Source organism: Sylvia atricapilla, chromosome 27, assembly GCF_009819655.1.
Source record: "Sylvia atricapilla isolate bSylAtr1 chromosome 27, bSylAtr1.pri, whole genome shotgun sequence".
Taxonomy (NCBI): Eukaryota; Metazoa; Chordata; class Aves; order Passeriformes; family Sylviidae; genus Sylvia; species Sylvia atricapilla.
The window spans coordinates 3,262,053-3,288,845 of record NC_089166.1 but is presented as its reverse complement, the minus strand read 5'-3'; the positions used below and the strand labels follow the sequence as shown (position 1 = coordinate 3,288,845).

The following is a 26,793-nucleotide window of genomic DNA, read 5'->3' as shown; positions in this document are numbered from 1 at the left end:
CTGGGTGGGGGGACTTCCTGGATGATTGCTGACAGCTCTGTAAATGCCATGGGAGGGGAGGGGTCTGCCTGGCACTGTGCTGTGGGACCACAACTGTCTGGTGGGAAGGCTGACGAGGAGGAGGCTGGGACAGAGATTTCCTCTCTCCCTGGAATCTCTCAGGTTCAGAGCTGGTGCAGCAGCTCACCTGGCAGGTAACCCATCCCCAGAGAGATCCCTGAGCTCCCTCTGGGATGTGAAGTCATGTCAGGGAATGCTTAGTCAATAGGTACTGCCCCAGTCCTTAAAATCCTCTCCTGGGCAGCTGCATGGTGAGGAGGTGGCTGGGCTGATGCTGTCCCCTGTATGAGGTGACAGCAGTGTCTTGTGCCCTGCTCTTGTCCTGGGCCAGGTGCCACAGGATCAGCTCTGGGCTCTGCCTTCCTGATGTCCTCCTTGGGCGATTATGGGAGATGTGGGGCTGTGAGGAGCAGAGAGGGCAGAAGGGAGAGGGAAGGAGAGACCACCCGTGGGCTGTTTGTGTGCTCAGACAGGTTTGGTGTTCCAGCATCACCTTGGAGCAGGAAGGAGGGAGCTGGGCTGGTGTGGGGGCTTCTTTCTTCTCCCCACTGCATCTGCTGAGACCAGGCCAGCAGCAGCTGCGGGAGCTTTCACTGTTAAAAATCCATTTCCACCTGAGCAGCTGTGTTGGTGTCTGAAGGGGCTGGACCTGTGGGGCAGGACAGAGCTGGGAGCTCGGGGGCTGCTGTGGCAGCAGCTCTGCCTCGTGTGGCTGTGCCTGGCTGGGACTCAGCTCTCCCTGGTGTCTGCCCTCCCCAGGCAGCCTGTCCTGTCCCTGCTGTCCCCATCCTGCCCTGCCCTCCCTAGGCAGCCTGTCCTGTCCCTGCTGTCCCCATCCTGCCCTGCCCTCCCCAGGCAGCCTGTCCTGCCCCAGGGCTCAGCACTCACACCTCTCTGTGCCCTGGGGGCGGCTGGGGCCCATCAGGAGTTTGGTGCCGTCCTCTGCAGTGTGAGGCCACGCGTGGGGCTGCCCAGGGGGCTGCTGGAGCCCCGGGCCCAGCTCCGCAGCAGTGGGGACCCAGCTGTGCCTACTTGCAGGTGTGGACGTCGTAGACCCGCGTGCACTCCTGGCAGCTGACGTAGCAGCACCAGTGGAAGATGCAGTGACACTTCTCCTTGCGCTTCTCAGTCCGGGTGTTGTGGCCCCGGCCGCAGCACAGGAGGTCGCAGCCGTCGATGCCGTGGGAGGTGACGTTGCACGTTCTGTCCCTGGTCCCGAAGGAGCCCGTCTCCGGGTTGGGCTCGCAGAAATTGGGGGAGTTCTCGTAGTACACCAGGTCCCGCTCCGTGGGCGGCTTGAAAAGCGCGTACTTGGCCCTGAGAGTTTCCACCCAGCCCCGGGACTCGCGGTGCTTCTCCACCACCATCTCCGAGGCGCTGTCGTATTTATCCTTCAGGTAGTCCCCGATGGCCCGGAAATCGGGCTGCGCCCACCAGCACGTCTTCACCTCGCAGCTCCCCGAGAGCCCGTGGCACTTGCACTTGAGGTGCATGTGATCCAGGATGGTCTGGCCAGGGAAAACAGAGTCAGCAGCAGCACGTGGGACACAGGGTTTGCTTTCCATCACCCGCCTGTCCCACCTGGGTTTAGATTTCTATCTGGGGAAGCCTCACCTTGAGTTTTGGGGGCAGTTTTGGGCAGCACAACATAAAAAAGGCATTGAGCCAATAGAGAGTGTCCAAAGGAGGCCACAAGGATGGGGAAGGGAAAAGGCTGGAAAAGCCTTTTGAGAGCAGTTGGTTTGTTCAGCTGGAGGAGACTGAAGTTGGACCTCATTGAGGTCTTTGGCAGCCTCATGAGGAGCAGTGGATGGTATTGATCTCTTCACTCTTGTGACCAGTGACAGGACCCAAGAAATGGCTGGAGCTGTGCCAGGGCAGGTTTAGGTTGGGTATGAGGGAAAGGTCCTTCCCCCAGAGGGTGCTGGGCACTGCCCAGGCTCCCCAGGGAATGGTCCCAGCCCGAGGCTGCCAGAGCTGCAGGAGCCTTTGGACAGCACTGCCAGGGATGCCCAGGGTGGGGTTGTTGGGGGTCTGTGCAGGGCCAGGGGTGGGACTGGATGGTCTCTGTGGGCCCCTTCCAGCCCAGGATATTCTCTGGTTCAAAGATTCAATCTAAGCATGGGCTGGTTGAGATGCTGGGAAGCTTTAAAGATCTCCAGAGATGTCACACTATGAAAGCACAGCTGAGGTGGGCAACTGCTCTGATCATCCAAGCCAATCCTACCCAATCCAGTGTAATCTATTCTAACCCAGTCTAACCTAATCCCAGCGTTTGATCCTTTTGTGAGGGTCCTTCCTGTCCTGTGTGTGGGCAGTCCGAGAACAGGGAAGTTGAGGACTGCAGATGTTTCTGAGCCCTGTGGATGGAGACTGATCCCTGTCCTCGCCTTGCTAATGACCCTTCATTTATGTCCCAAGTCCAACCGTTTGTATTAAAAGGTGTGTGAAATTGGGAATCTGCAGACAGGGCTCTTCACCAAAATCTCCCTTGTGCCGGGCAAAATAATCACTGATTTTCAATAAAATTACTGGAGTTTGGTGGGGGGGGTTTGTACTGGAAGCTGTCAGGCTTCTCTCCTTCCACCTCTACCTGCTGTGGTGTGCAAAACCCAGATCAGTGTTAGCTTCAAGCACTGTTGGAATGATCCCACTGGGTTTGCAAATGACCCAGGGCAGGCAGAGGCCCAGATACCTGCTGACTGCAGGAATGGAATGGAATGGAATGGAATGGAATGGAATGGAATGGAATGGAATGGAATGGAATGGAATGGAATATTCCAGTTGGATGGGGCTGTGACTATAATCTACTCCAAGGAATCATTGGGAGGGACAATGTTACAATGCAGGAAGGAGGTACTGGGAGAAAAATCCTCTTCATCCAGTGCTGACCTGGGGTTGGGTTTCTATGCACAGCCTTGGAAGGTGCTCAGGATGCCTGGAGAAGCTGTGGCTGTCCCTGGATCCCTGGAAGTGTCCAAGGCCAGGTGGAACAGGACTTGGAGCACCCTGGGACACTGGAATGTGTCCCTGCCCATGCCAGGGGGGTGGAACAAGATGGGCTTTAATGGTTTGGGCATCAACCCAAACCATTCTGGAATTCTGTTTGCACTGGAATCAGGTAATGTTTTAGCTCTTAACCCCACCTGTCTCTTTGGAGGGAGAGGAAATACCATGGCCTGGAAAATAATCCTAGCAAGTCACTGCCTGGGAATTCCTGTGGTCTCACTCTCAGGAGGAGACTCACTGGGCCATCCATGCAGGACTGGACACTCAGCCTGTCCCCACTGGACACTCTCTGTCCCCACAGGACACTCACCATCCCCACTGGACACTCACAGTCCCCACTGGACACTCACAGTCCCCACTGGACACTCTCTGTCCCCACTGGACACTCACTGTCCCCCCTGCACACTCTGTGTCCCCCTGCACACTCTGTGTCCCCCTGCACACTCACCGTCCGGCCGGCCTCGTTGTTGTGCCTGTTCATGGCCGAGCGCGCGTCTGGCCGGTTCTCCCGCGCGTCCGCGAATTCCCGGGACACCAGCACACCGAAGTCGGCGTCCTCGCTGCACCCCCCCCATTTCCAGCCGTCCCCCGGGGGGCCCTTGTGGTGGGAGTCACAGCCACAGATGGTGGAGGTGCCCTCGGCGCAGGAGCGGGTCACGGCGAAGGCCACCCCGGCCGAGGCGATGGCGTGGACAAAGGCAGATTCTCGTGTGGCTGCAGAGACACGGGGGGCAGTGGTCAGGGCAACGCTGGTGTTTTCCTTCCCAGCCTCCCCCAGCAGCACCTGAACCTCAGTGAAAAGCAAGAAGTGATTTTGTTAATTTGTTAATGAAGGTTTCCTGGAGCGGGAGCTGCCAGCATTGCCCTTGGCAGAAGGAGGTGGGGCAGGGGTGTGACTCCAGCTCGGGGGTCACACGTGCAGCATTTCCCAGATCCAGGATCCAGGATTTGATCCAGCAGGGGTGCCCAGGGGTGAACAAGGCATCAGTAGCAGCTTGAGGGGCCTCAGGAGACTGAGTTACTGGAGTAATTCCTGATCTGGGAACCCAGAGAGGTTGAACCCATGCCAGGGGTTGGAGATGGAGAAGCTCATTGACCTGGGGAAAGGTTCCAGGTGATGCAGGACACGCTGTGGGAGAGCAGGCGTTGGACCCTCGGCCTCAGTGGCTGCACTGACCCAGGCTCTGCCAAGCACTGTCAGTGTCTCAGTACCAACTTTGTCCCTGGGGACACCTTTTGGCTCAGAGCTCTGCACAAGTCACTCCCTGGGCAGTGACACTGGGGTCCTTCAGCCCATCTATGAGGACGGAGACTTTAGGTCTCTGAGTCCAGAGCGGATGTTGGAGTCAATCCAACCTCGTGCCGATGTGCAGGAGATGGGGAAGGGCTGGAGGCTGGAGCTCAGGGGCTGTGGTTCTCACTGCCTCGAGGGGCTGCTGTGACCAGATCATCGCAACAGTTGTCACAGATGTGGGATGTAGCCAGAAATTTCTGCTGTAAAAATCACTTTGGAGCCATGAAGCAGAGCAGGAGCCGTGAACCATCTTCTCAGCTGTCCCCTGCATCCCTGCCCACCTCATGCCCGGGGACAGCAGGGCCCTCTCCTCAGTCTCTGCAGAGATGGGTCCGGCTCCCCAAAGCCAGGTTTCCCGGGATGGGTGAGGCAGCCCGAGCAGGTTCTCAGGGGTGGGTGCAGTGGTGGGAATGTGCAGCCCTGCCGGGGGAACTCCCAGATGGCATCTCCAGCCAGGGCTGCCCAGTCCTGGCTCTGCTGGCAGCACCCCGCTGAGGTTTTCACCTCCTTTTAGTTCCAACTCTTCCCTCCTTGCCCTTCCCATCTCTGGTGCACCAGCAGGGATCCAGCATCTACCTAACAAGGTTTTCCTCGGGGATCTTTCACCAGCTGCTTATACTGGGACCACTGGGGGCTGCGGGCACCGGCTGAAGGTCCCTGCTCCAAATGAGGTGTTTGAGGCTGACAAAGGCTCTTTGGGTGGCCCGTGATCCAAAGCAGATCAGATTAGAGGAGCCAGCGAGCCCTCCTGGCCGCAGCCCGGGACAGGCCGGGGACAGGGGCAGGACACGAGTCGCTCTCGGGAGCGATGTGGCTCTGACTGCCCCGGGAGCTGTGGATGGGCACGGGGAGCAGGGGCCGGGGCTGGCAGTGCCCGCCGGGCAGGGCCGCCATGGGCACGGCTCCCGCAGCTGCCCCGTGCCCCCCGTGTGCCCTGTGTCCTCTGTGTCTCCTGTGCCCTCTGTGTCTCCTCTGTTCCCTGTGTCCCCTGTGTCCCCCGTGTCCACCGTGTCCCCCGTGTCCACCGTGTCCCCTGTGCCCTCTGTGTCTCCTTTGTCCCCTGTGTCCTCTGTGCCCTCTGTGCCCGCCCTGTCCCCCGTGTCCCCGGTGTCCCCCCGCCCGGTGCCAGCCCGTGGGGGAGCGAGCTGCGAACAAACCCCGCGCCTTGAAATTCTCGCCCGGGTCTGAGCAAGGAGCTGGGAGAATTTCCCAGAGATGAAATGCGGGAGCAGCGTTCCCAGAACCAGGGGAGGGGCTGGCGAGGGAGGATTAGAGCCGCCTTGACAGTGCACCACTGCGACTGTCTCCCAGCCAGGCCCGTTACCTGCTGGGACACTCAATTTGCCATTGTTCCCGCGGTGTCACACTGTATTACCAGCATAATGCGGAATGTTTCCGCCGGCCAGCGTACCCACGGCACAGAGCACTGGCATTCCCCAGGAGCACCTCGTAGCAACGGGGCAATGTTCCCCTGTCCTGCCGTCACCCTCCAATCCCGCCAGCCCGGCTGGGAAATCCCTATTGATGGCGCTCCCCAGCCCCCCAGAATGGCTAAAGGGCGTGTGAATGCGGCAGCGATTTGAAACGACTGCGGCGCTGCGATGGTATCGCTCGCCCTGCCTCACAGTAGGGGAGGAAGCTTAGCTCTTTCTCATCGGTATAAGCTTATTTTTCTCTCTCCCTCTCTCCTTTCCCTCCCCCTCCCTTTAAGCTGCTGAGTTTATATCAAGCCGGCCCCTGATCCCACACACCCCTGTTTAGATGCAAATGACTGCGAGTGTCACGACTGAGAAAAGCCATGGGTTATCGTGGTGCGGGTCTGCCTTTTCACAGCTCGTGTCAGGGGCTTAGCCCAGCTCACGGGGACCCCCGAAGGCGGCCCGGGCCCAGCTGCCTCCGCTGCACCTGCCCCGGCCGGGGTCGCGCTGCCCGGTGCCTCGGGAGCATCTTCCCGGAGCATCGGCGGCGCTTCCCTGCAGCAGGAGAGCGGCGAGGGGTGAGGGGACAGGGGCAGCAGGACCGGGGACAGGTGTGAGCCTGCAAAGGCTCCTGCCAAGCTCCGGCAGGTCGCGGATCCCTGCCCTCGTCCCCAGGAGCAGGAGCCGCTCTCCAGGTGCCCCTGGGGCGTTCCTGCCCCGGGCGCTCCCAGCCGGTTCTGTCTTTAACCAAAACCAGGGATTTCAGCACTACCCAGGGAATGGCCACTGCTTCCCCCCAGAGCAACGTGTGGCTGCTGGCTCAGCCCCGGCTTTGGGCAGGACTCGGCTGGAAGAGCCATTGGCTTTAGATAAGAACTGACCTTATTTTACAAAGAAAAGGGAAAGGAGGGAGGGGGGAAAGCAGGTTTTTCTTCCCTCCTTATCCCAGACTGCACACCTGCAGTATAAATCATCCTGGGGAATCTGCTTGTAAAAACATGATCTTACCCCACATTCAGGGGCTGGTTTTTGGTGGCTTTTTTTTTTTTTTTTTTTTTTTTTTTTTTTTTTTTTTTTTTTTTTTTTTTTTTTTTTTTTCCAAGGCCCAGGTTAGAAAATAAGACATGAAAAAAAGAAAACGTAAAATCATAGAACCATAGAACTACAGAACAGTTTGGGTTGGGAGGGACCTTAAAGACCAGCCCATCCCACCCCTGGGCAGGGACACCTTCCACTGTCCCAGGCTGCTCCAAGCCCCAGTTTCCAACCTGGCCTTGGACAATTTCAGGGATCCAGGGGCAGCCACAGCTTTGCCAGAGCCTTGCCACCCTCCCAGGGAACAATTCCTGCCGAATATCCCATCCAGCCCTGCCCTCTGGCAGTGGAAAGCCATTCCCTGTGTCCTGTCACTTATAGATTCTTGTCCCCAGTCCCTCTGCAGCTCTCCTGGAGCCCTTTTAGGTGCTGGAAAGGGCTCTAAGGTCTCCCCAAATCTTTCTCCTCTCCAAGTGAACACCCCAAGCTCTCCCAGCCTGCCCTTCCTTGCAGGAACATCATCAGAGGCCTTAGGAAGCCAAAGGCTGGGCAGATGCAGCAGCCAAAACCCTGTGAGTCTGAATCTGGGATGGAAATGTGGAGAAACCCGGGTGGGCGAGGGCAGAGCCTCACCAGGGCTGTGGTTCAGCAGCTCCCAAAGGCTTTCAGTGCCCTGGGCTTTCCCTGAGGTGCCTTTGGTGTTCTTTGCCCTGCCAGGGGCTGCAGGAGGAGAGGCTGGAGCTGTGGGTGACACTGGGGAGGGAAGTGACACAGGGATGGGAGGGGAGGCTCTGGGGAGACCTGGAGGAAGGAATCCCTTGGGTGTTTCAGGGAGGGCAGCCCTGTGCTCCCACACTGGGCAAGGCTCAAAGCCTGGAGGATGTCCCAGGAGGAGCAGGAAGGTTCAGACTCCTGTGCCACGGCTCAGCTGAGCCCTCCCACCGTGTGCTGCTCTGCACAGAGCTCTCCTTCAATGGAAGTGACCATGGTTAACATCTGCAGCTCCTTCAAAATGAAATGATCCCCAGTTTCTTTTCAGGCTCTATTAGAAATGATTTTTGATGCTGTTGTAGTGAGAACTGCACCTTTGAAGTTTTTCCAAAATAGCCTCAATCCACCTGAGGGAGCAGCAGCTGAGATTAACCAAGTTAATACTGAGGGGGGATTTCATCCAGGTGTTTGCCAGAGGTGAAACCCTGACCCTTTGTTGGCCAAATGCAGCGTGTGAGCTGTGACAGGGATTGTCTGGTTTGGGGCTTGGTTTTGGTTTGTGGGGCTGCAGCCCTGAGTGTGCTGGAAGTCAGGAAAAAGGGAACATGGCCAGGGCTGGCCACAGGATCCAGATTATGGGCTCAAAACTCTTGGTTTGAGGACCACCTAAAGGGCTCCAAGACAGCTGGAGAGGGACTTGGGACAAGGGCTGGAGGGACAGGACACAGGGAATGGCTTCCCACTGCCAGAGGGCAGGGCTGGATGGGGGATTGGGCAGGAATTGTTCCCTGGCAGGGTGGGCAGGGCTGGCACAGGGTGCCCAGAGCAGCTGTGGCTGCCCCTGGATCCCTGGCAGTGCCCAAGGTCAGGCTGGATGGGGCTTGGAGCAGCGTGGGACAGTGGGAGGTGTCCCTGCCCGTGGCAGAGGTGACACTGGGTGGGCTTTGTCCAACCCAAACCAGTCTGTGACTCTTGTTGCTGTGTCTAAGGAAGCAGCTGAGTTGGACAAGAGGATCTTTAGAAGGTCCCTTCCACCTCAGACCATTCCATGACTCTCTGAAGGCCCAGGAGTGTCCAGCAGCCCTTGCCAGTGGTGAGCAGGGCTGGTCCCACACTCCTCACAGCTGACAGGTTCCCTCACTTTTGTCACCAACCTGATCTCTTCCCTCAGCTCAGGAAGCTGTGCCTGGAAATGTTCTGGTTTTCTCTGTGACTTCTCTGCTGCAGACTCTGGGAATCTCAAAGGCTCCCTGTGTTCCTCACTGCCACACAGTGACACCAGCCCCATCCTGAATCCGCTCATTAATTTTGAAGGCAGCAGGGAAAAAGACACGAGCACAGTTCAAAAATGTGAATAATCCCCACGATCAGATGGGCTGGGCTTTGATGTGTCCTTCTTTGCAGATGATGCTGTTTATTTTTAACTGCTCCACTTACAGGTTAGTGAGACAGCAGGATAAACACACTCTGGGAGCCTGGCAGCGCTGTCTGGAGATGCGTCACCGTGGGGTTGGGAAAGCTGAAGATCCAACGTGCTCACTCATTTTTCTCCATCTGTCAGAAGGGTTTCAGAACTCTGGGTGATATTTTACCTTGTCAGTGCGTGGAGATGCTGAGGCAAGTCCACACATGAGGCTTTGCTCGAGTCCCTGCAGCCGAAAGAATCTTAAAATATTCTCCACAGATTCAAAGTTCAGTTTGCTCATTACGGGGAGGATGGTTCAAATCGAACCTTTAAGTGCTTTCCCGCTGACAGAAATGGTGGTGAGAGATTTTCAGTGTCTCAATGCCTGAACAGTTCTTTCATAACGTGTTTAGAATTTTTATGACAGTTTTTTTTAATGACAGTTCTCTTAAGAAAATTAAAACTTTCTGATCTTTTAAGTGCTGAAATTTAGGACAGGCTTTTATTAGGCAGCAAATTAGAGTGTGTTGAGCCCTGCTGACAAGTTATTTGGTAGTAAATAAAGGAGCTACCCCAAAATACACCCTGGCACAACAGAGGGAAATGAATCTCATGGTGCCTATTAGTGCTCTAATAAGACTTTACAATCCTGGTTCCTGCAAAGAATCCCATGTTAACACAAAAGAATGATTTTCACTGAAATACTCGACTGACATTTCAGGGATCTGAAACAATACCTACCCTTACTGAGAGGCTGAAACTTGAAAAAAAGGTTTCAGGAACTGTTTCTTTGCAGAATATTGGAGCTTTCTAAGAAAGATTCACCAGAAGTTCTACATTCTCCAGGAGACTATTGGGAAATAGTCCAAAGTCCTGCTCTCACCCCAATTTCTCCAGTTTCTTGATGTCTGTACCATAAAATTCCCATTTCCAAAGCATCACTGGAAACAATAATGTCTGTTCAATAAAGAGATTTTGGGCTGCAGGGACCCAGTGATGTCAACGCCCAGGAAGACGAGGGGGAAATGGTTTTAGCTGTGTTGACAAAGCTGTGAAACCAAGATATTACCTCTGCATGTCCCTTGTGCTGAGTGTGGCACAGAGCGAACAGAATCCATAGGACAGGGTGGAGAAACCACAGATTTTTATCCACTGGGAGTTTTTAATCCACCACTTGGTTCAGTTTTGTGGGAATGACTTTTAATCTGGGCTCTGGGACATCTGAGATGTGGGACAGGTTATCGTGGAGCTCTGCTGGGGGGGTCAGGTTGGGTGTCAGGGAAAGGTCCTTCCCCCAGAGGTGCTGGGCACTGCCCAGGCTCCCAGGGAATGGTCCCAGCCCGAGGCTGCCAGAGCTGCAGGAGCTCTCAGGGGTGCCCAGGGTGGGATTGCTGATGGGGGTCTGTGCAGGGCCAGGGGCTGCACTGGATGATCCTTTGGGTCCCTTCAAACTCAGGGAACTTTGTGATTCTATGATTTGCCCCTCCAGCACCTCCTTCCAGGCTGTTTTGGGGTCCTTTTTGATTTTTCCAGAGTAATGCCCCATGATTTCACTGGGAATCCCAATTTTATGGTGCCTCATCCATGCTCCAGTGCCTGATCTGTGCCAGGGGGTCTGGAAAGGCAGCATTTCAGTAGCTGGGGATGAAGAGGGGTTTGGACAGAGGAGAAGAAAATGAGTTTACAATATCTCCTTGTTCCTTGCTCTTCGGGCTCATTTGTGAAAAGATTCATCGAAATCCCACTGAAAAAAAGATTCATTGAACTAAGCCTGGTCAGGATCATGGATTTCAACCACGATTCCTCAGTGCTGGGGAAACATGAGCCCAGGGACCTCCTGGGATGGGCAGTTTGTGTTTCAGTGGCTCTGCCTTGATCCCAAGGAGCTCAACCACATCCCCTCTCTTTGGCTTTTCCCACGGGTCTTCCGGAGCCAGTTTGGACATGTTGCATGTCCTGGACAGGGAGATGGAGCCCACAATTCCAGACCATGTGAGAATGCTTTGGGCTAAACCTTCCCCATCCTGTGCTTTGTGTCCTCCCTGGCCCTTCTGACTCCTGGCATGGGAACAGACCTTTCCCTCATTACCCCTTGTGATGGAACACACCGAAAACTTGGGGAAAAAACAAAACTGGAGAACTCAGGGTTGAACACTGACACATCAGCCCCTTTCCCTGAGGTGTTCCCAGTGGGACAATCCTGGTGTAGCCAGAGCCCCGTGGGGCTGTGCCAGCTCTGCCCCAGCCCCCGGGGTTACCTTTGTCCAGGACGGGCCCGAAGATGGCCAGGCTGTCATCGATGGTGGTGCAGTTCCAGCGGCGGCCCCGGAACTGGTGCTGGCACTCCTGGATGCCCAACTTGACCCCCTCGGCCACGCTGGGCATGATCTCGATGTAGTTGCGGCAGAAGCGGAGCTGCTTCGGGACCAGGCCGGGGATGGAGCCGCAGAGGATGGGCTGGGACCCCAGGGAGCTGTACTGCTGGCCCAGGGCCAGGGACCTGCAGGGCACAGGGGACAGCGTCAGGGCTGGGGACTCCCTCCTGCCTGGCCATGCCCTGTCCTGCTGCCACTGAGAACCCCACGCCTGCTCCCACCGCGCCCAGAGGGGCTTGGATGAGCTGAGAGCTCAGGGGGACAAAGGGATTTGCCAAGGGAACAGGAGAGCTGCTGCTGATGGTGCTGCTGTGGGAAGGGCTGTCACAGCTGGGACACCTCTGGGGGCACACAGGGACTCAGCTCTGCATGGAGCCATTCCAGGTACTCCAAAGCACCTGAGAGCTGCCCAAGGGGCAGGAGGATCTGCACCCAGGGACTGCCAGGGACTGCACCCAGGGCAGCAACCCCTGGAATACCCTGGGATCTCTCAGCTGTCAGGAGAACTGACAGGAGAGTTGCTCAGCTGTGGCCAAGGTGGAAAGTGCCATGTCCACTGCCACATTCACCAGCTGAGGGATCAGCATTCCTGGATAACCCTAACCCTGGACAGGGGCTGATCTGGGGTCAGATGTGTCAGTGCCACTGTTCCAGGCTGGCTGGACACCCCTGCAGGTGGCTCTGGCAGAGACTGAACCCCCCCAGTTCCACCTGGATGGACACGAGGCTCAAGGAGCAGCTGTGAGCTGGGGAAGGTGCAAGACAGATTTGAGAGAATCCTTTCTACTGTTCCAAGGAGCTGCCAGTGGCCCAGCATCAAATTGTGAGAATAGTGAAGCAAATTGTTTATTTGACCAGAAATTGTCACTGAAGGGTGAGGACACAGTGCCTAAGGAAGCACTGAGACATCTGCTATTGCACAGGAGCAGGGACAGCCTGGCCCAGCCTGAGATGTCCCTGCAGAAGGTGACTTCAGAGTGTGTGAGCAGCAGTTCTGTGCCACTGTGACCATCATGAGCTCTGAGTAGTGACCTCACTGTGCGGGTACCACTGTGGGCAAATAAGAAAGAGTTTTGACTCAGTGTGTTCCCAGCCCGTGGTGGGATTGTTGGGGTGTCCTGAGCAGGGCCAGGAGTTGGCCTGGATGATCCTTGTTGGGTCTCTTCCCACTCAGGAGATTCTCTGATCCTTTGATTCTCTACTACTGGGAGTCCACGTGCAAGAGCTGAGGAGGCCCCAGGATCTGCTCCCTCTCCCTGCTGTCCCTGGTGTCTCTCTGTCCTGCAGTGTCCCGTGGCTGCTCCACAGGCAGGTTCTGGTCCAGCAGCACACTCAGGTGTTGCTCTGCACTCTTTGCTGCTTGGCCCCAGCCCTGGCAAGTGCAGGGGGCTGTTTCCTCCCAGGTGGGTTTTCCCCAGGTCCCTTGGCTGGAGTTCAGCCCATTCCTTCTCTCCACTGAGGCACATTCCAACCACATGTGGTACCAAACCACTTCTCCCACTCATTTGTGCTTCTCCCTGGAGACAGTGTGGGAATAAACCAGTCATTTGTGTCCTTGGGTAACCCAGGCTGGGAGAGCCTCAGGAGGGCTCAGAGCAGGGCTGGCTTCCAGGTTACATTTGGCTCCTCAGGGCCTTGTCCTTCCCCAGTTTGAACTCCTCCAAGGACAGAGATGCCATCACTTTATGGGACACCTGGGGGACTGTCCTTACCCAGAGCTGCTCCTCCAGGCTGGGGGCTCAGGCTGGATGCTGAGCTGGCATCAGTTATTGATTTAATTACTCATGAATGATCTTAAGGATGTAAAGGAATCCCAGGGTACCTGCTCAGGAGAAATGTGTCTGCTGGAGACACTGAATGAGAGAACCCGATTTCTCCTCCTGCCCCAGTGCTGTCTTCTGTCACAGCTCCTGCTCCCTCTTTCTCCTGCAACTCTCTGCCCCCTGGGCACCTGCCTGAGGCCTCACATCTCCCTCCCTTGGACGGGACACGTGGAGGCAGCCAGGTGTGGCTGGGAGGCAGCAGCACAAGGGACAGTGCACTGGGACTGGCTCCCGGAGCTGCTCTGTGCTTCCATCCCACGGGATGGGGGCTCAGCACTGCTGGGGTCAGTGGTGAGCCCCAAGGAACAGACTCTGCCCCAGTGAGGCAGTGAACAGGCAGCACCTTCTCTCCAGCCATCACCTCATTGGCATCTTCATTCCCATGGCAGTGAACCTGGGATTTCCTCACTGCTATATGTAACTATATTTTTATAGCTATAGCTTAATTATAAAATCTTAGTTGTAAAAACTTCATTCCTCTTGTCGCATCACCCAGATCTCCCCAGGAGTGCTGGGAAGACACACAAGTCAGGAGCTGTGGCTGAGGGGTCCCATGGGCCAATGGTTTCCCTACAGAGGAGCTGAGATGTGAAGATGAAACAAAACCTTCGGAATCCAGATTTGAGATCCCAGGGGCAAATCTTGTGTCTCACAAAAGATGTTAAATCTAAAATCTCCATCACCAGAGTAAAATCTAAATCACAGGAGTTAAACTTACAACAGCTCATGGGGATGAAGGAAGCACATAAGCAGAGGAAGTGTCACAGGTGAATTTGAGAGATGGAGACAAGAACCATTTTTGAGGCACAGACATCTCTGAGGCTGGCCCGTGCAGGACTGACAGACCCACATCTCCCTCTCTTGCTCTCAGGGTCCCTCCTGGCTGCCTGAGCCCACACTGCTCTGGCTCCCATGGACTGAGGGGATGGATGAAGGGTTGGCTGTGTGTCTGTGGGAGAGCAGGGCACAGCACGAGGAGCAGGAGTGGCAAACACAGGGGAAACCCCTTTGCTTGTCCTCTGCCTAATCCCTTCCCACTCTGCCAGGCCAGGGACCCCTTTGTCCCCCTCGATGGCGCCAGGCACAGCAGGGCTGTGGATCCAGCAGCTGTCAGCTGAATTTCTGGCCTTCCATGGTCTGGGATGAGCTCTGGAAGCCTCAGCAGGGAATGGTCTTGGGCAGCTCCTCCTTCTGTGGCTGCTCGTGGCTGAATCCTTCCATCCTTGGAGAGGTGACTCTGTCTTCCGTCTCCAGCCTGGAGGGTGCTGTGCCCACACCCATCTCCATCCTCCCTGCAGAGCTGGCCAGAACCTCATCTTCCATTGGCATGGAAAGGCACCTGGTACCCAGGGAGATTAGAGCCAGCAGTGTTGGGAAATAGCAGGATTTGGCCAGGTCAGAACTGCTCCTGGACACATGAAAAGCAGCATTTAGGGCAGAATCGCTGCCAAGGAGTACAAAAGGTTCTGGGACATTTCTTCCTCCCTCCCTGGAGGCTGCAGTGCTGGGGGCACTCAGGACTGGACTCAGTGTGCCACGGGCTGCTCACACTGGGAAGGGGTTTGTCTGTCCTCTGCGGTGTGTGCAGGGCAGGGGCTGGACTGGGCATTGGGTGTGCTCACCTGTGCTCTCACAGTTTCATGGTAAAAGACAAGCAAAGGGCCAGGAGGGGACCCTGCATCCTGGGCAACAATCTGCTGGGGTCACTCCTTTCTCTTTCTTCTGCAATCCCATAACCTGCTGCTGTCTGTAATGAGCCCTGGGAGCTCTTGGAGCTCTGGAGCTGGACAGGGATTCCCTCAGCCCTGGGAAATGCTGACATTGGTGTGAGGAGGGTGCTCAGCCTCCTGCGGTGGGGGACAGCACCTCTGGCTGCCTGAGCTCAGAGCTGCAGCTTTTTTCTGTGAAATGAGGGAGAACCTTTCTGGGATCGAGCTGCACAAAGGGAAAATTTAGGTTGGATAATAAGGAAAAGATTTTACTGAAAGAATGAGGAAGTACTGGGATGGTCTGCCTGGGGAGGTGGTGGAGTCACCATCCCTGGGTGTGTTTAAGGAAAGCCTGGATGTGGCACTGGGTGCCGTGGTTTAGTTGAGGTGTGGGGCTGGGTTGGACTCAATGGTCTTGAAGGTCTCTTCCAACCCAGAGACTCTGTGAGTTCTGTGGATGTGCTGCTCTGGGAGTGTTTCCTGGCTCTGGAGCCAGCTGCTGAACAGACAAATTTGAAGAACTCTTTTTCCCCTCCCCACACCAGGACAGCTCCAGCCCCGTGCAGGAGAGCTCTGGGCTGTCACCAAGGCACATCTTGTCCCATGGAGCACTCCCTGCACTGCTGTTCTCCCTTGCCCCCTGTGGGATCTGCTGCACAAATGGGGACAAGCTCCAGGGACTCTGGGCCCCTCTGTGCCACCTGCCCTGACAGAACTGTTAGAATGGTTTTACATTTCCTCACTGGAGCCTCCAGCACACCAGGGGATCCACCAGCAGATCCAGGGCCATAAGGGGTGCACAGAGGGTGCTGTTGGTCATGGGGGCTCCTGCTCTCCCTGAATTCCTCCAGAGCCATGGCCAGCAGCACTCACTGAGAGCTCCCAGGAGCTCCAATGAAACTCTTTGAAAGCAGGATCTCAGAATCTCAGAATGGTTTGGGTTGAAATGAACCTTAAAGCCCATCCAGTGCCACCCCTGCCATGGGCAGGGACACCTCCCACTGTCCCAGTTGGCTCCAAACCCTGTCCAGCCTGGCCTTGGACACTCCCAGGGATCCAGGGGTGGCCACAGCTGCTCCGGACAGGAGCTGTTTCCTCCCACAGAAGCTCAGGTCCCTGCAGCACAGAGTTACAATACCAACATGGTCCTGCTTGGCTCTCTGACATCCATCAGTGCCTCAGGTTGATCCCTGAGGTTCTCACACAGCACTGAGAAAGCTGGGAAGGAGCAGGGAGAACCCAGCTCACAGCTGGAATCTTGTTTGCCACCTGCTGCCTTTGGGAAAACCCGTCCCTGCCCGGTGGGGCTTTTCTTGCACAGATTTGAGATGTGTTTGGTGTTTTCCAGTTCTGGCCAATGTTTCTGCTTCAAGCAGTGGCACTGGTGCATCCTGGCCTCTGGCCTGGGTCGTGTTGGGAGCAGCAGTTTCCAGCCTGGCTCTTTCTCTGCCTCACACCTGCTGTAACATTCACCCCTTTTAATTCTGCTACTTTGCTGATTCCCCTCTCCTTTGTGGGCAGGGGAACACACAAATTCTTGGGTTTGCCCGAAGATCAAGAGCAGCAGCAGGAAAAGTTTTGCAAGTCAAAGCATGCAATGGATGCTCACATCTGAGGGGGGAAATGTCAGCCTTGACTGACTGTGGAGAACAGACAAAACACGACAGAATTCCAATGAGGAGAGGGACTGGATATCAGCTTTTCACTCAGGAATCCCCCTCTGAGCATGTCTGGAGGTTGGAGCTTTTCCATAGAGGGGGCACTTGTGTCACCACAGACTCCCCACCCAACTCTGCAGTCCTTGGGGGTCAAAAAACCAGACTAAAAATTCACTTTTAAAAAGGATTTCAGCTGCCTGAGCATTAGAGGCTGATGGCCCAGCCAAGGGTGAGGGCAGGAATGGGATGTGGGGTTTTAATGTTTAATCGTCCTGGGACAATTAAAATCCATAGATTTTACACCCCAGTGTGACCCCTTGAATCAGAGAATTCTCTTTCCAATTGGTGTGTTTGAAAATGACCTCGTTCAGAGTGTGCAGGAGTTGTAGGATCTGGACATTTGGCACCCACAAGGCCACACAGTGTCCCATTAAAATTCTCCCTTAATATAGTCACTAGAATGGTCAGAATATTTGAAACACTTCACAAAGGCAAAAGTCCCTCTAGAAATCACTTCCCAAACTTGTGGCTGCTTGGAAATAATTTAACCATCACTCTGAGAGCTCTCCTCAGCTCAGGGTATTGCAATTCCTCTGAGTCCTGGGTGACTTTCGCTTATTGTCCATGCACAGGGTGCTGCCTCTCCAGTGCCACAGGGCCCCATTCCCAGGACACTGCCACAGGGGCACATTCCCAGGACACTGCCAGGACCAGGCAGGGTTGGCCCACGTTGCTCAGGGGCAGCAGCTGGTCAGAAATTTGGCAACCTGCTCCATTTGCAGAGAAATGTTGGTTATTCCCAGCAGGAGACCAGGGGGAAGCACATGGAGGGGACACCCTAATGCCAACACAAGGGTTGGACACGTGTGCCCTGCTGGGCCCAGAGGAGCTGGGGATGCACCTCTGGGTGCTTCTGTTCTGAGGGGGCAGAGTGATGATGGCCCAGATGTGGCCAAAAAAGGGGTGTTACAAAGAAATGCTGCGGAGAGGCAACTCCAGGTGTGAGGAATTGGAGGAACAGGCTGCTGCTGATTTATTTCAGCCTCTAATAACCCTGATGTTGAAGCAGCTGCTGAAACACATCCCAGACTAAATCTGCACTCAGTCTGATGAAAAGCCTCACATCTGCACACAGAGAAAACTGGTCTCAGTAAAGCCAAGATTCTTGTCATGTTGTCAGGGTCCCAAAAGCTCTGCCTGTTCTGGAGGGAGCATCTCTGTCCCTGTGAGCTGCCCCCTGCACTGCAGGTACAGAGGCAGCAAAGCTCAGCAAAGCCAGGCTTACAGGGGACACGGCCAAGGCAGCCCTGGAGAGGGGCACTGGCTCAGGGGGCTCTCCAGCAGGGCAGTGCAGGACTGTGTCACTCAGGAGGGAATTTTAGGGGCTCTCTGTGGATCCTGCAGGAGCTGGTGCTGCAGTTGGCAGCAGTTGATCCACTCTAAGCTCTCCTGGCCTCGCTGTGAGTGTTTCCCATCCTCCCCAGGCACTGTGTGGCCTGGGAATGGTGACAAATAATGAACTATCCCCTGCAAGAGGTGCAGGGATGGCTGCTGAGGAGCTCTCAGGTCACAGAGAGGCAGCAGTGACTTGTCATCTGCCGATGTTCAGTGGGAAGCTGGAGCTGGGGGAACCTGGGCTGCAGGACACCAGCTCAGCCCTGGACCTGCTGGGCACAGAGCAGGACAAACTCGCTCTGCAGTCTGCTCTGGGTGCTGGGAGGGACCAGCACACCTTGGCAAGGGAAGCTGTGTGGAATGGGTGGGAAAAGGGGGTTTGTGAGCAGTGCTGGCATCACCAAAATTGCCTCAAGGTCACCTGAGATGGGCAAGTGGAGTGGGGCGTGGGCGGGCAGCAAGGGGAGCTGGAGGTGGGATCAGTGGGCTCAGCCCTGGCTGTGCCTGGCTGCAGAGGGGCTGGGCTGGGACAGGCCACCCTCAGCTGGGCGTTTGGATGGATGGAGGGATGGAGGGATGGATGGATGGTGGATGGATGGATGGATGGATGGATGGAGGGATGGATGGATGGATGGATGGATGGATGGAGGGATGGAGGGATGGATGGATGGTGGATGGATGGATGGATGGATGGATGGATGGATGGATGGATGGATGGATGGATGGATGGAGGGATGGATGGAGGGGTGGATGGATGGATGGAGGGATGGATGGATGGATGGAGGGATGGATGGATGGATGGAGGGATGGATGGATGGAGGGATGGAGGGATGGAGGGATGGATGGATGGATGGATGGATGGATGGATGGATGGATGGATGGAGGGATGGATGGATGGATGGAGGGATGGAGGATGGATGGAGGGATGGAGGGATGGAGGGATGGAGGGATGGAGGGATGGATGGATGGATGGATGGATGGATGGATGGAGGGATGGATGGATGGATGGAGGGATGGATGGATGGATGGATGGATGGATGGATGGATGGATGGAGGGATGGATGGATGGATGGATGGATGGATGGATGGATGGATGGAGGGATGGATGGATGGATGGAGGGATGGAGGGATGGATGGATGGATGGATGGATGGATGGATGGATGGATGGATGGAGGGATGGATGGATGGATGGAGGGATGGATGGGTGGAGGGAGGGATGGAGGGATGGATGGAGGGATGGATGGATGGTGGATGGATGGATGGATGGATGGATGGAGGGATGGATGGATGGATGGAGGGATGGATGGAGGGATGGATGGATGGAGGGATGGAGGGATGGAGGGATGGAGGGATGGATGGATGGATGGATGGATGGATGGATGGATGGATGGATGGATGGAGGGATGGAGGGATGGAGGGATGGATGGATGGATGGATGGAGGGATGGAGGGATGGATGGATGGATGGATGGATGGAGGGATGGATGGATGGAGGGATGGATGGAGGGATGGATGGATGGTGGATGGATGGATGGATGGAGGGATGGATGGATGGATGGATGGATGGATGGATGGATGGATGGAGGGATGGATGGAGGGATGGAGGGATGGATGGAGGGATGGATGGATGGATGGATGGAGGGATGGAGGGATGGATGGAGGGATGGATGGAGGGATGGAGGGATGGAGGGATGGCAGGGAGGCAGGAAGAGGCTCTCCCTGTGGCCAGCCTGGCAGAGGATGGATTATTTTCACTCTGAGTGTCTAACTCCAGCAAGACTCAATGAAAAGGAGGTCTAGGGGTGCAGTGATGCAGCAGAAAAGGAAAAGCCAGAACAGGGAAAATCCAGGGTGAGGCTCATGGAAGCATCAAGGGTAGTGTTGGGAGGAGGCTGCCCTGCTCAGTGTGAGTGTTTGCACTCAGAGAATGATAACCAGCATTTATGTATTTCTCATTTTGCTCTGTCAATCATTCAAAAAATTGCCAAAGGACTCCCAGTAATGGCAGGTCACCCTCCCAAAGAAGAGCATCTGCTTGTGCTTTATCTTCTTCCTGCACTCTAAAAAAAGTCACTGTTGTCTTTGGGGTGGAGTTTCCCTGTTTCCCTTTAAAAATACACCCAGATCCTTCAGTTTTAGTGAGACTTAGGGACAACGAGGGGCACAGGGGAGGACATCACTCACATCCCTCAAACCCCAAGCATTTGTTCAGGGCTTGTATCATCAGGTAGTTGCCTAACTGACAGTAGGAGTCACGTGGTTGGCTGGGGCAGATTTTTGTGTCTAAACCGCAAATGTGTTTTCTTCAATCTCCCAGTGACCTACCCAAGAACTGGTGTCACTTTTGCATCTCCAGGCCCTGAGTGCTGCTGACCATCACTGCTGCTCACATGGCAGGAGGTGCTAAAAAAGGCCCAAACCCCTCAGCTGGGCTGCCTCTGCCGTGGGGAGCAGCCCCAGGATCGTCCTGCCCTGAGCACATCGGGGTGGGGATGGCACAGGGCACGTGGGGGGTGAATTCAGCCTGGCTGAGCCCCACCTGCCCCTGTGCAAACAAGGGCCACGTCCTGGGACAGTCATTCTGGGGCAGAATCTCCTAAAGCTGCCAACACAGAGGCTTTGGGAACCAGGGGTCTCCCCACTGAAGGCTGCTCTGCTCTGCCTCGGGGGGACGGTTCCTGTTCCCACTCGTGTTCCCTCTCCTGGGTTCAGGACACAGCTTCTGTAAGAACTGACTCACTGCTCCTCCAGAATCTCCACCGGGATCCCCCCCAAACCTGCGGCTGCCTCTTTGTGGCTCCTGGGTTTGCTGAACCACTCCTGGGGTCTGGGCAGAGCAAAAAGTGCTGCGGGGATCCCTGTGCTCTGGGAGAGGCGGGAAGGGAGATCCAGGGATTCTCAGAGCACCCTGGGATCCCCCTCTGCTGGGCCCTGGAGCCGGCAGTGCCTAAAACCCACCTGAGCAGAGGGAGGCTGGGCTCTTCCCCAGAGGCTTGGGGGAGCTCTGGGGTTTAGAAGAAGAGTAAATGCAGAAAAGGGAGTGGAGCTGCAAGGGGTGTGTTCATCACCGTGGTCAGAGTAATTCCTCTCCCAGGGTTAAACCCCGTCCCGTTTGCTCTTTCTGCTCCCGCAGCCATTCCTGGCCACAGCCCCAAACCCAGCGGCTCTCCGTGCCGTGGGATGCTGCCCAAGGAGTGTCCCCTTCACCTGGCAGCGCTGAGCACAGCCACTGCAGCTTCTCCTGCGAGCCCCACACTGCCCTGCCCCACACTGCCCCACACTGCCCCACACTGCCCCACACTGCCCCACACTGCCCCACACTGCCCTGCCCCACACTGCCCCACACTGCCCCACACTGCCCCACACTGCCCCACACATCCCCACACTGCCCCACACTGCCCCACACTGCCCCACACTGCCCCACACTGCCCCACACATCCCCACACTGCCCCACACTGCCCCACACTGCCCCACACAGCCCCACAGAGCCCCACACTGCCCCACACTGCCCTGCCCTGCCCCACACTGCCCCACACTGCCCCAGTGTGCCCCCACACAGCCCCTCACTGCCCCACACTGCCCCACACTGCCCTGCCCTGCCCCACACTGCCCCACACTGCCCTGCCCTGCCCCACACTGCCCCACACTGCCCCACACTGCCCCACACTGCCCCAATGTGCCCCACACTGCCCCACACTGCCCCACACTGCCCCACACTGCCCTGCCCTGCCCCACACAGCCCCACACTGCCCCACACTGCCCCACACTGCCCCACACTGCCCTGCCCTGCCCCACACTGCCCCACACTGCCCCAATGTGCCCCACACTGCCCCACAGAGCCCTGCCCTGCCCCACACTGCCCCACACTGCCCCAATGTGCCCCGCACATCCCCACACTGCCCCACACTGCCCCACACTGCCCCACACTGCCCTGCCCCACACTGCCCCACACACAGCCCCACACACAGCCCCACACAGCCCCACACTGCCCCACACAGCCCCACACTGCCCCACACAGCCCCACACTGCCCCACATTGCCCCACACTGCCCTGCCCCACACTGCCCCACACACAGCCCCACACACAGCTCCACACAGCCCCAGAAAGCCCCACACAGCCCCACACTGCCCCATTGTGCCCCACACTGCCCCACACACAGCCCTGCCCTGCCCCACACTGCCTCACACTGCCCCACACTGCCCCACACTGCCCCACACACAGCCCCACACTGCCCCACAGAGCCCCACAGAGCCCCACACTGTCCCACACAGCCCTGCCCTGCCCCACACTGCCCCACACTGCCCCAATGTGCCCCACACAGCCCCACACTGCCCCACACTGCCCCACACTGCCCCACACTGCCCCACACTGCCCCAATGTGCCCCACACAGCCCCACACTGCCCCACACTGCCCCACACAGCCCCACACAGCCCCACACTGCCCCACGGGCAGGTTTCCTAAACCTTCCTGAATTATGTGATTTTTTGTGTCATTTGTTTCCTCCCCCAATGTTCACTCCCAGCTCCTGTGGGCGAATGGGCTGAAGGTGCCCAAATCAGTCTGAGCTCCTCATCAGCTCGCTGGGCTGGGGCACTGAGGGCTCAGCACACCACCGGTGTTGGTGGCCCCACACTGGGAATGCTGCAGCCAGAGCGATGTGCAGGAGGGGACACTGTCCAGGAGATGTGACCATGTGCTCGGGGTTGGGTGGCTCAGGGGTCCCAGGAGAGGAGGAAGGGCTGGGCAGGGTCAGTGGGCAGCAAAGGAGGCTGAAGGGGCCCAACAACAGCCCACGACCACTTGTGGGGCAGTTCCAGATGTGGTGGTGATGGGAAACAACTGGAAGCACAGCCTGGTAATTTAGGGTGGGCATTGGGAAAATTCCCTTTCCAGGTGGATCAAAGAAGGGGGATCTCATCCGTGGGGGTTTGAGTTGGACACAGCCCCTGCTGCCCTGGGGGGGTGCTGGGGATGTCTCTGCCCCAGGGGGGGTTGGACTGCAGACCCTGAGCACTGCTGTGACTTGGTGTCATGGGATTTGGGGGGAGAAGGGGCAGCATCCCTCCCTGGTCACCAACAGGAGTGTCACTTCACTGAGGAGGAGCAGGATGGGGACACAGCTCCTGGGAGGAGGGTGGAGGCTGCAGCCCCCGTCCCTCAGCAGAGACACACAGGAACTGGTGGGAACTCTGAAATAATCCTGGCACAATCGTGCTGTGGCTCAGCAGCTGCCTGTGCCCGAGTTCTGTGCCAAGGCAAAGGAGCAAACTGCATTTCAGCAGGCAGAAACCAGCCCAGGGTCACACACCAGGGGGCTGCTGCTGTTGGACACTGAGGATTCCCACTCTGGCCCGTTTGCAGAGGCAGGTTCACGTCCTGTGTGCTCTGAGGGGCTGCAGTTGGCTCCTGCCAGTGGGAGAAGCATCTTCCTTCAGACAGGACCATGGAAAACCCACAGCCAGCCCTGAAATGGCCAAATGGTTCAATTCACCTGAATTCCAGTGACACCATCCAAGTGCTGCTCCTGCCTGGCAGGGACAGAGAGGGCCCTGGGAGGGATCAGTGCTACCAGAGAAGTTTCACTTCTTTGATGTGGAAGATTTTAGTGAAATGCAGATATTGCCAGTGCAAAGAGGTGCAGACCAAGGGCAGAAGAGTCTTAGTGAGGTGAAGGTTTTTTGGGAGGTGAAATGGGTGCCAGGATGTGTTGGGTGCATCAGGGTTTCAGAGAACACAGATTTCTGTCCCTTTCCTCCTAAGCTGGCACTGAGCTGGAGGGACCTCCTGTCCCCCTGTCACTGGGCAGGGTTCCCTTGTCCCCTTTAAACTCCAGGTGCTGCGACCCAGAGAAGGTTCCTGAGTGAGGGGTGGAGAGAAGGAGGCACTGAGGGGGCTCAGGTACTCTGCTCCATGCAGTTATTGTACAGAGGAGGTGCCACACTCCAGAAAAGCTTCACTGGGTGAAGGACGACCAAAGCCTGACCCCCAGGAGGTTTGTGATGAGTTTTTGGCCCCATGAACTGAAATAAATCTTGTTTTATTCAATTTTTTTCCCCCCTGGCCTCCTTTTGGCCTGTGGGCATGGCCTGAGCTGCTCTCCTGTGTGTGCACCCACCACCCATCATCCACATCTCTGCTGCCACGATTTGGTAGTTTTACAAATGTGGGTGCAGGTGGCAGCTGGGCTGCAGTAAATTAAAATAAACCAGGGTATCTCACAAGCCCCAGGTGTTCCCCTGCCTCTGCCTCTGCGTTTGGGGGTGCTGAGTCAGAGTTCTGATGATTTGGGAAGTCAAAGGAATTTTTGCTTTGATCCAAGGAGATCACAGAGATGGTTTGGCTTGGAAGGCACCTTAAAGATCCTCCTGTTCCAAGCCCCAGCCATGGGAAAGGAGGTCACCACCCCTGTGGTCACTCAGGGCCACCTCCAGCCTGTCCCTGAACACCTCCAGGGATGGAGCAGCCAGATGCCATTCCTGACTGCACTGCCTGCCTGGGGAATGCCTGGCAGGGAGGGGCAAAGAGAGGAGAGCTGGAGCTGCAAGTCTGAGCCCTCTGAGAGGGTGAGTTGTTACCCTGACCTTGCTGGATCAAACCCCTTCTGGGTGGAAATCTGAGTTCGGCTGAAATGTAAAACCTCCAGAGGACACCTGGACTGCAGAGTCCATCTCTTGGTGCTGGAATTGTGTTTGGGACATGGGAAGGCCTTTTGGAAGGGCAGGAGGATGCCAGAGGACCAGGTCCTTCAGGAATGCTCTCCTGGTGGGGGCTGGGGGAAGCAGGGACCTCTCTTCTCCCCCAGCAACGGGGCAGGATGAGCTGAGGGAGGAGTGACCAGCTCCAAGCTGAGCTGCCAGCCACAAAAAGCCCCCATGATCCCCTGGCACTGAGCAAAGCCCAGGAAATGCTGACAGAGGTGCTGGGGAGGTGTCCGGGGCTGTGAGGCACAGCCTGGGCACAAATGTCACCTCCCAGAGCAGGCAGAATGTGTCACAGCCCTGGAGCTGGGGCAGGCTGAGTCTCTGCCTCCTTCAGTGGCACCTCCAGGGGGATGCAGCCACCTCTTCACTCAGCAAAGGGAGATGGGTGTCCAGGGGGCAGGAGGGTGTTTGTGAGATTGGATTCCTCAGCTCTGGGATTTGCCCACAGTTTCCCTGCTGGACAGGTTCAGGATGGTTCTGTCCTGTTTCCTTCCTGCAGCTCTGGCTGGGGCTGTGCTCTCTCACCCAGGCAGGGGCTCAGGATGCTGCAGCCACTGCTGCAGGAACTGGAGTGGTTTAAGCCTCCTCCTTGTTGTAAATGGGATGTTAAACACGGGACGGGGACAAAGGAGCAATAGCAGTGAGCTGAGGCAGTGGCTTATGCTGACAGTTTGATCAGTCTATTGGAAAGACTTCTGAGAGATTATTTAGTTACAGTGAGAAGAAGGGGAAGATTAAGACTTTCTGTCCAGCAGAAGAGGGCAGGACAATAGCTGGTGAGTGGGAATTCAGAGCAGTGGAGTGCAAAGGCACAAATCTCAAAGCAAAAGACCAATGCCCAACACTTGTTGCAGATTCTCTTACACAGAATGTCTCCAAATCCAGCCTGTGCCTTTCTGAAAGGAGCTGTTTGAGCCAGGACAAATGAATTGCTCACCCTGGGGTGAAGGGATCACACTCAGGGGTCACACAGCCCTGCTTGCCTTTGCAAGGAGGATTTTCCTCCTGTCCCCTGTGCCCGTGAGGACGGAGAGCCCACTCTGGGGGTTGTGCTGGGCTGGCAGGGGCAGCAGAGGAGGATGGCACAGCAGCTGGAGCCAGCTCTTGTGCAGGGGGTGGATCACTGTTATCAACATTCCTGAATATATCAATATTCTCCAACCAAAGCTGAAGTCCTCCAGCAGCCTTTGGTAAAACACTGAGCCCTTCAGGAGGGACACATGGCAGGGCTCAGGAGTTGTGCACACCATGAGCCCCAGGCAGCTCAGCAATTTCAAACAACGTTGTGGTAACTGCAAAGCCCACGGGGATCCCAGGGCAGGGACTGGGCAGGGCTGGAGGAGGGACAGAGGGTCCCCAAACGGGCTGTGCTGACCCCTCCAGAGCAATGGCTCACGGTGCTGCAGCATTCCTTGAACCCACAGGCACTGAGGAAAACTCCTCTGTCCCCTGCTGATGTTTTCCCCTACTGCTCTATTCCTTTTGTGACCCAAACAAGCTTTATAAAGAAATTAGCTTCAAACCTTTCCCAAGTGCTGTGTCTGCAGCTCACAGCACAGGAACATCCCCAGTCTGCAAACACAAACCTGGGAGCTGCTCCAACCCCCAGGGGATGCTGCTGCCCTTTCATGCCCTGCCCTCTCCATCTTCTGGGCACCTTTTTCCTGGTTTTCAGTCCTGATGGCTCAGGAGCAGAAACAAATTCTGCTCCAGGGCCCAGAACCCTTCTGTACATGAGGCTGAGGCAGTGGCATCCTCAGAACCCTAAGTTCAGTGTCCCTGGGCCAAACCTGGGTGGTTTCATTGACCTTTCACAGGGTTCCTGCCCAGCCTTTGCCTCCCCCAGTTCCCCATCCCAACCAGAGGCCATTTGCTGTGCAGACACAGCCCTGGGCTGGCATTTCCAGAGCTGCATTAGAGAATCACAGGAGGGTTTAGGTGGGAAGGGATCTCAAAGCCCATCCAGTGCCACCTCTGCCATGGGCAGGGACACCTCCCACTGTCCCAGGCTGCTCCAAACCCTGTCCAACCTGGCCTTGGACACTTCAGGGATCCAGGGGCAGCCACAGCTGCTCTGGGCACCCTGTGCCAGCCCTGCCCACCCTCACAGGGAACAATTCCTTCCCAATATCCAGTCAAACCATTCCCCCTCTCCTGTCACCCCAGGCCAGCTGGAGCCTGCCCTGCACACTCTCTTGC

The 26,793-nt window shown here is 56.5% G+C and overlaps 1 protein-coding gene across 1 annotated transcript in view; it reads right to left on the bottom strand.

Moving 5' to 3' along the window:
• Positions 1-1,088: 1,088 nt before the first annotated feature.
• Positions 1,089-26,793, bottom strand: part of WNT3 (Wnt family member 3) — a 45,432-nt gene continuing 19,727 nt past the window's right edge. The window contains exons 2-4 of the mRNA XM_066336966.1: positions 11,191-11,432; positions 3,518-3,783; positions 1,089-1,568 (exon numbers count right to left, since the gene is read on the bottom strand). Coding sequence (XP_066193063.1) covers positions 1,089-1,568; positions 3,518-3,783; positions 11,191-11,432 — 988 coding nt within the window. The remainder of the gene's footprint in view (positions 1,569-3,517; positions 3,784-11,190; positions 11,433-26,793) is intronic.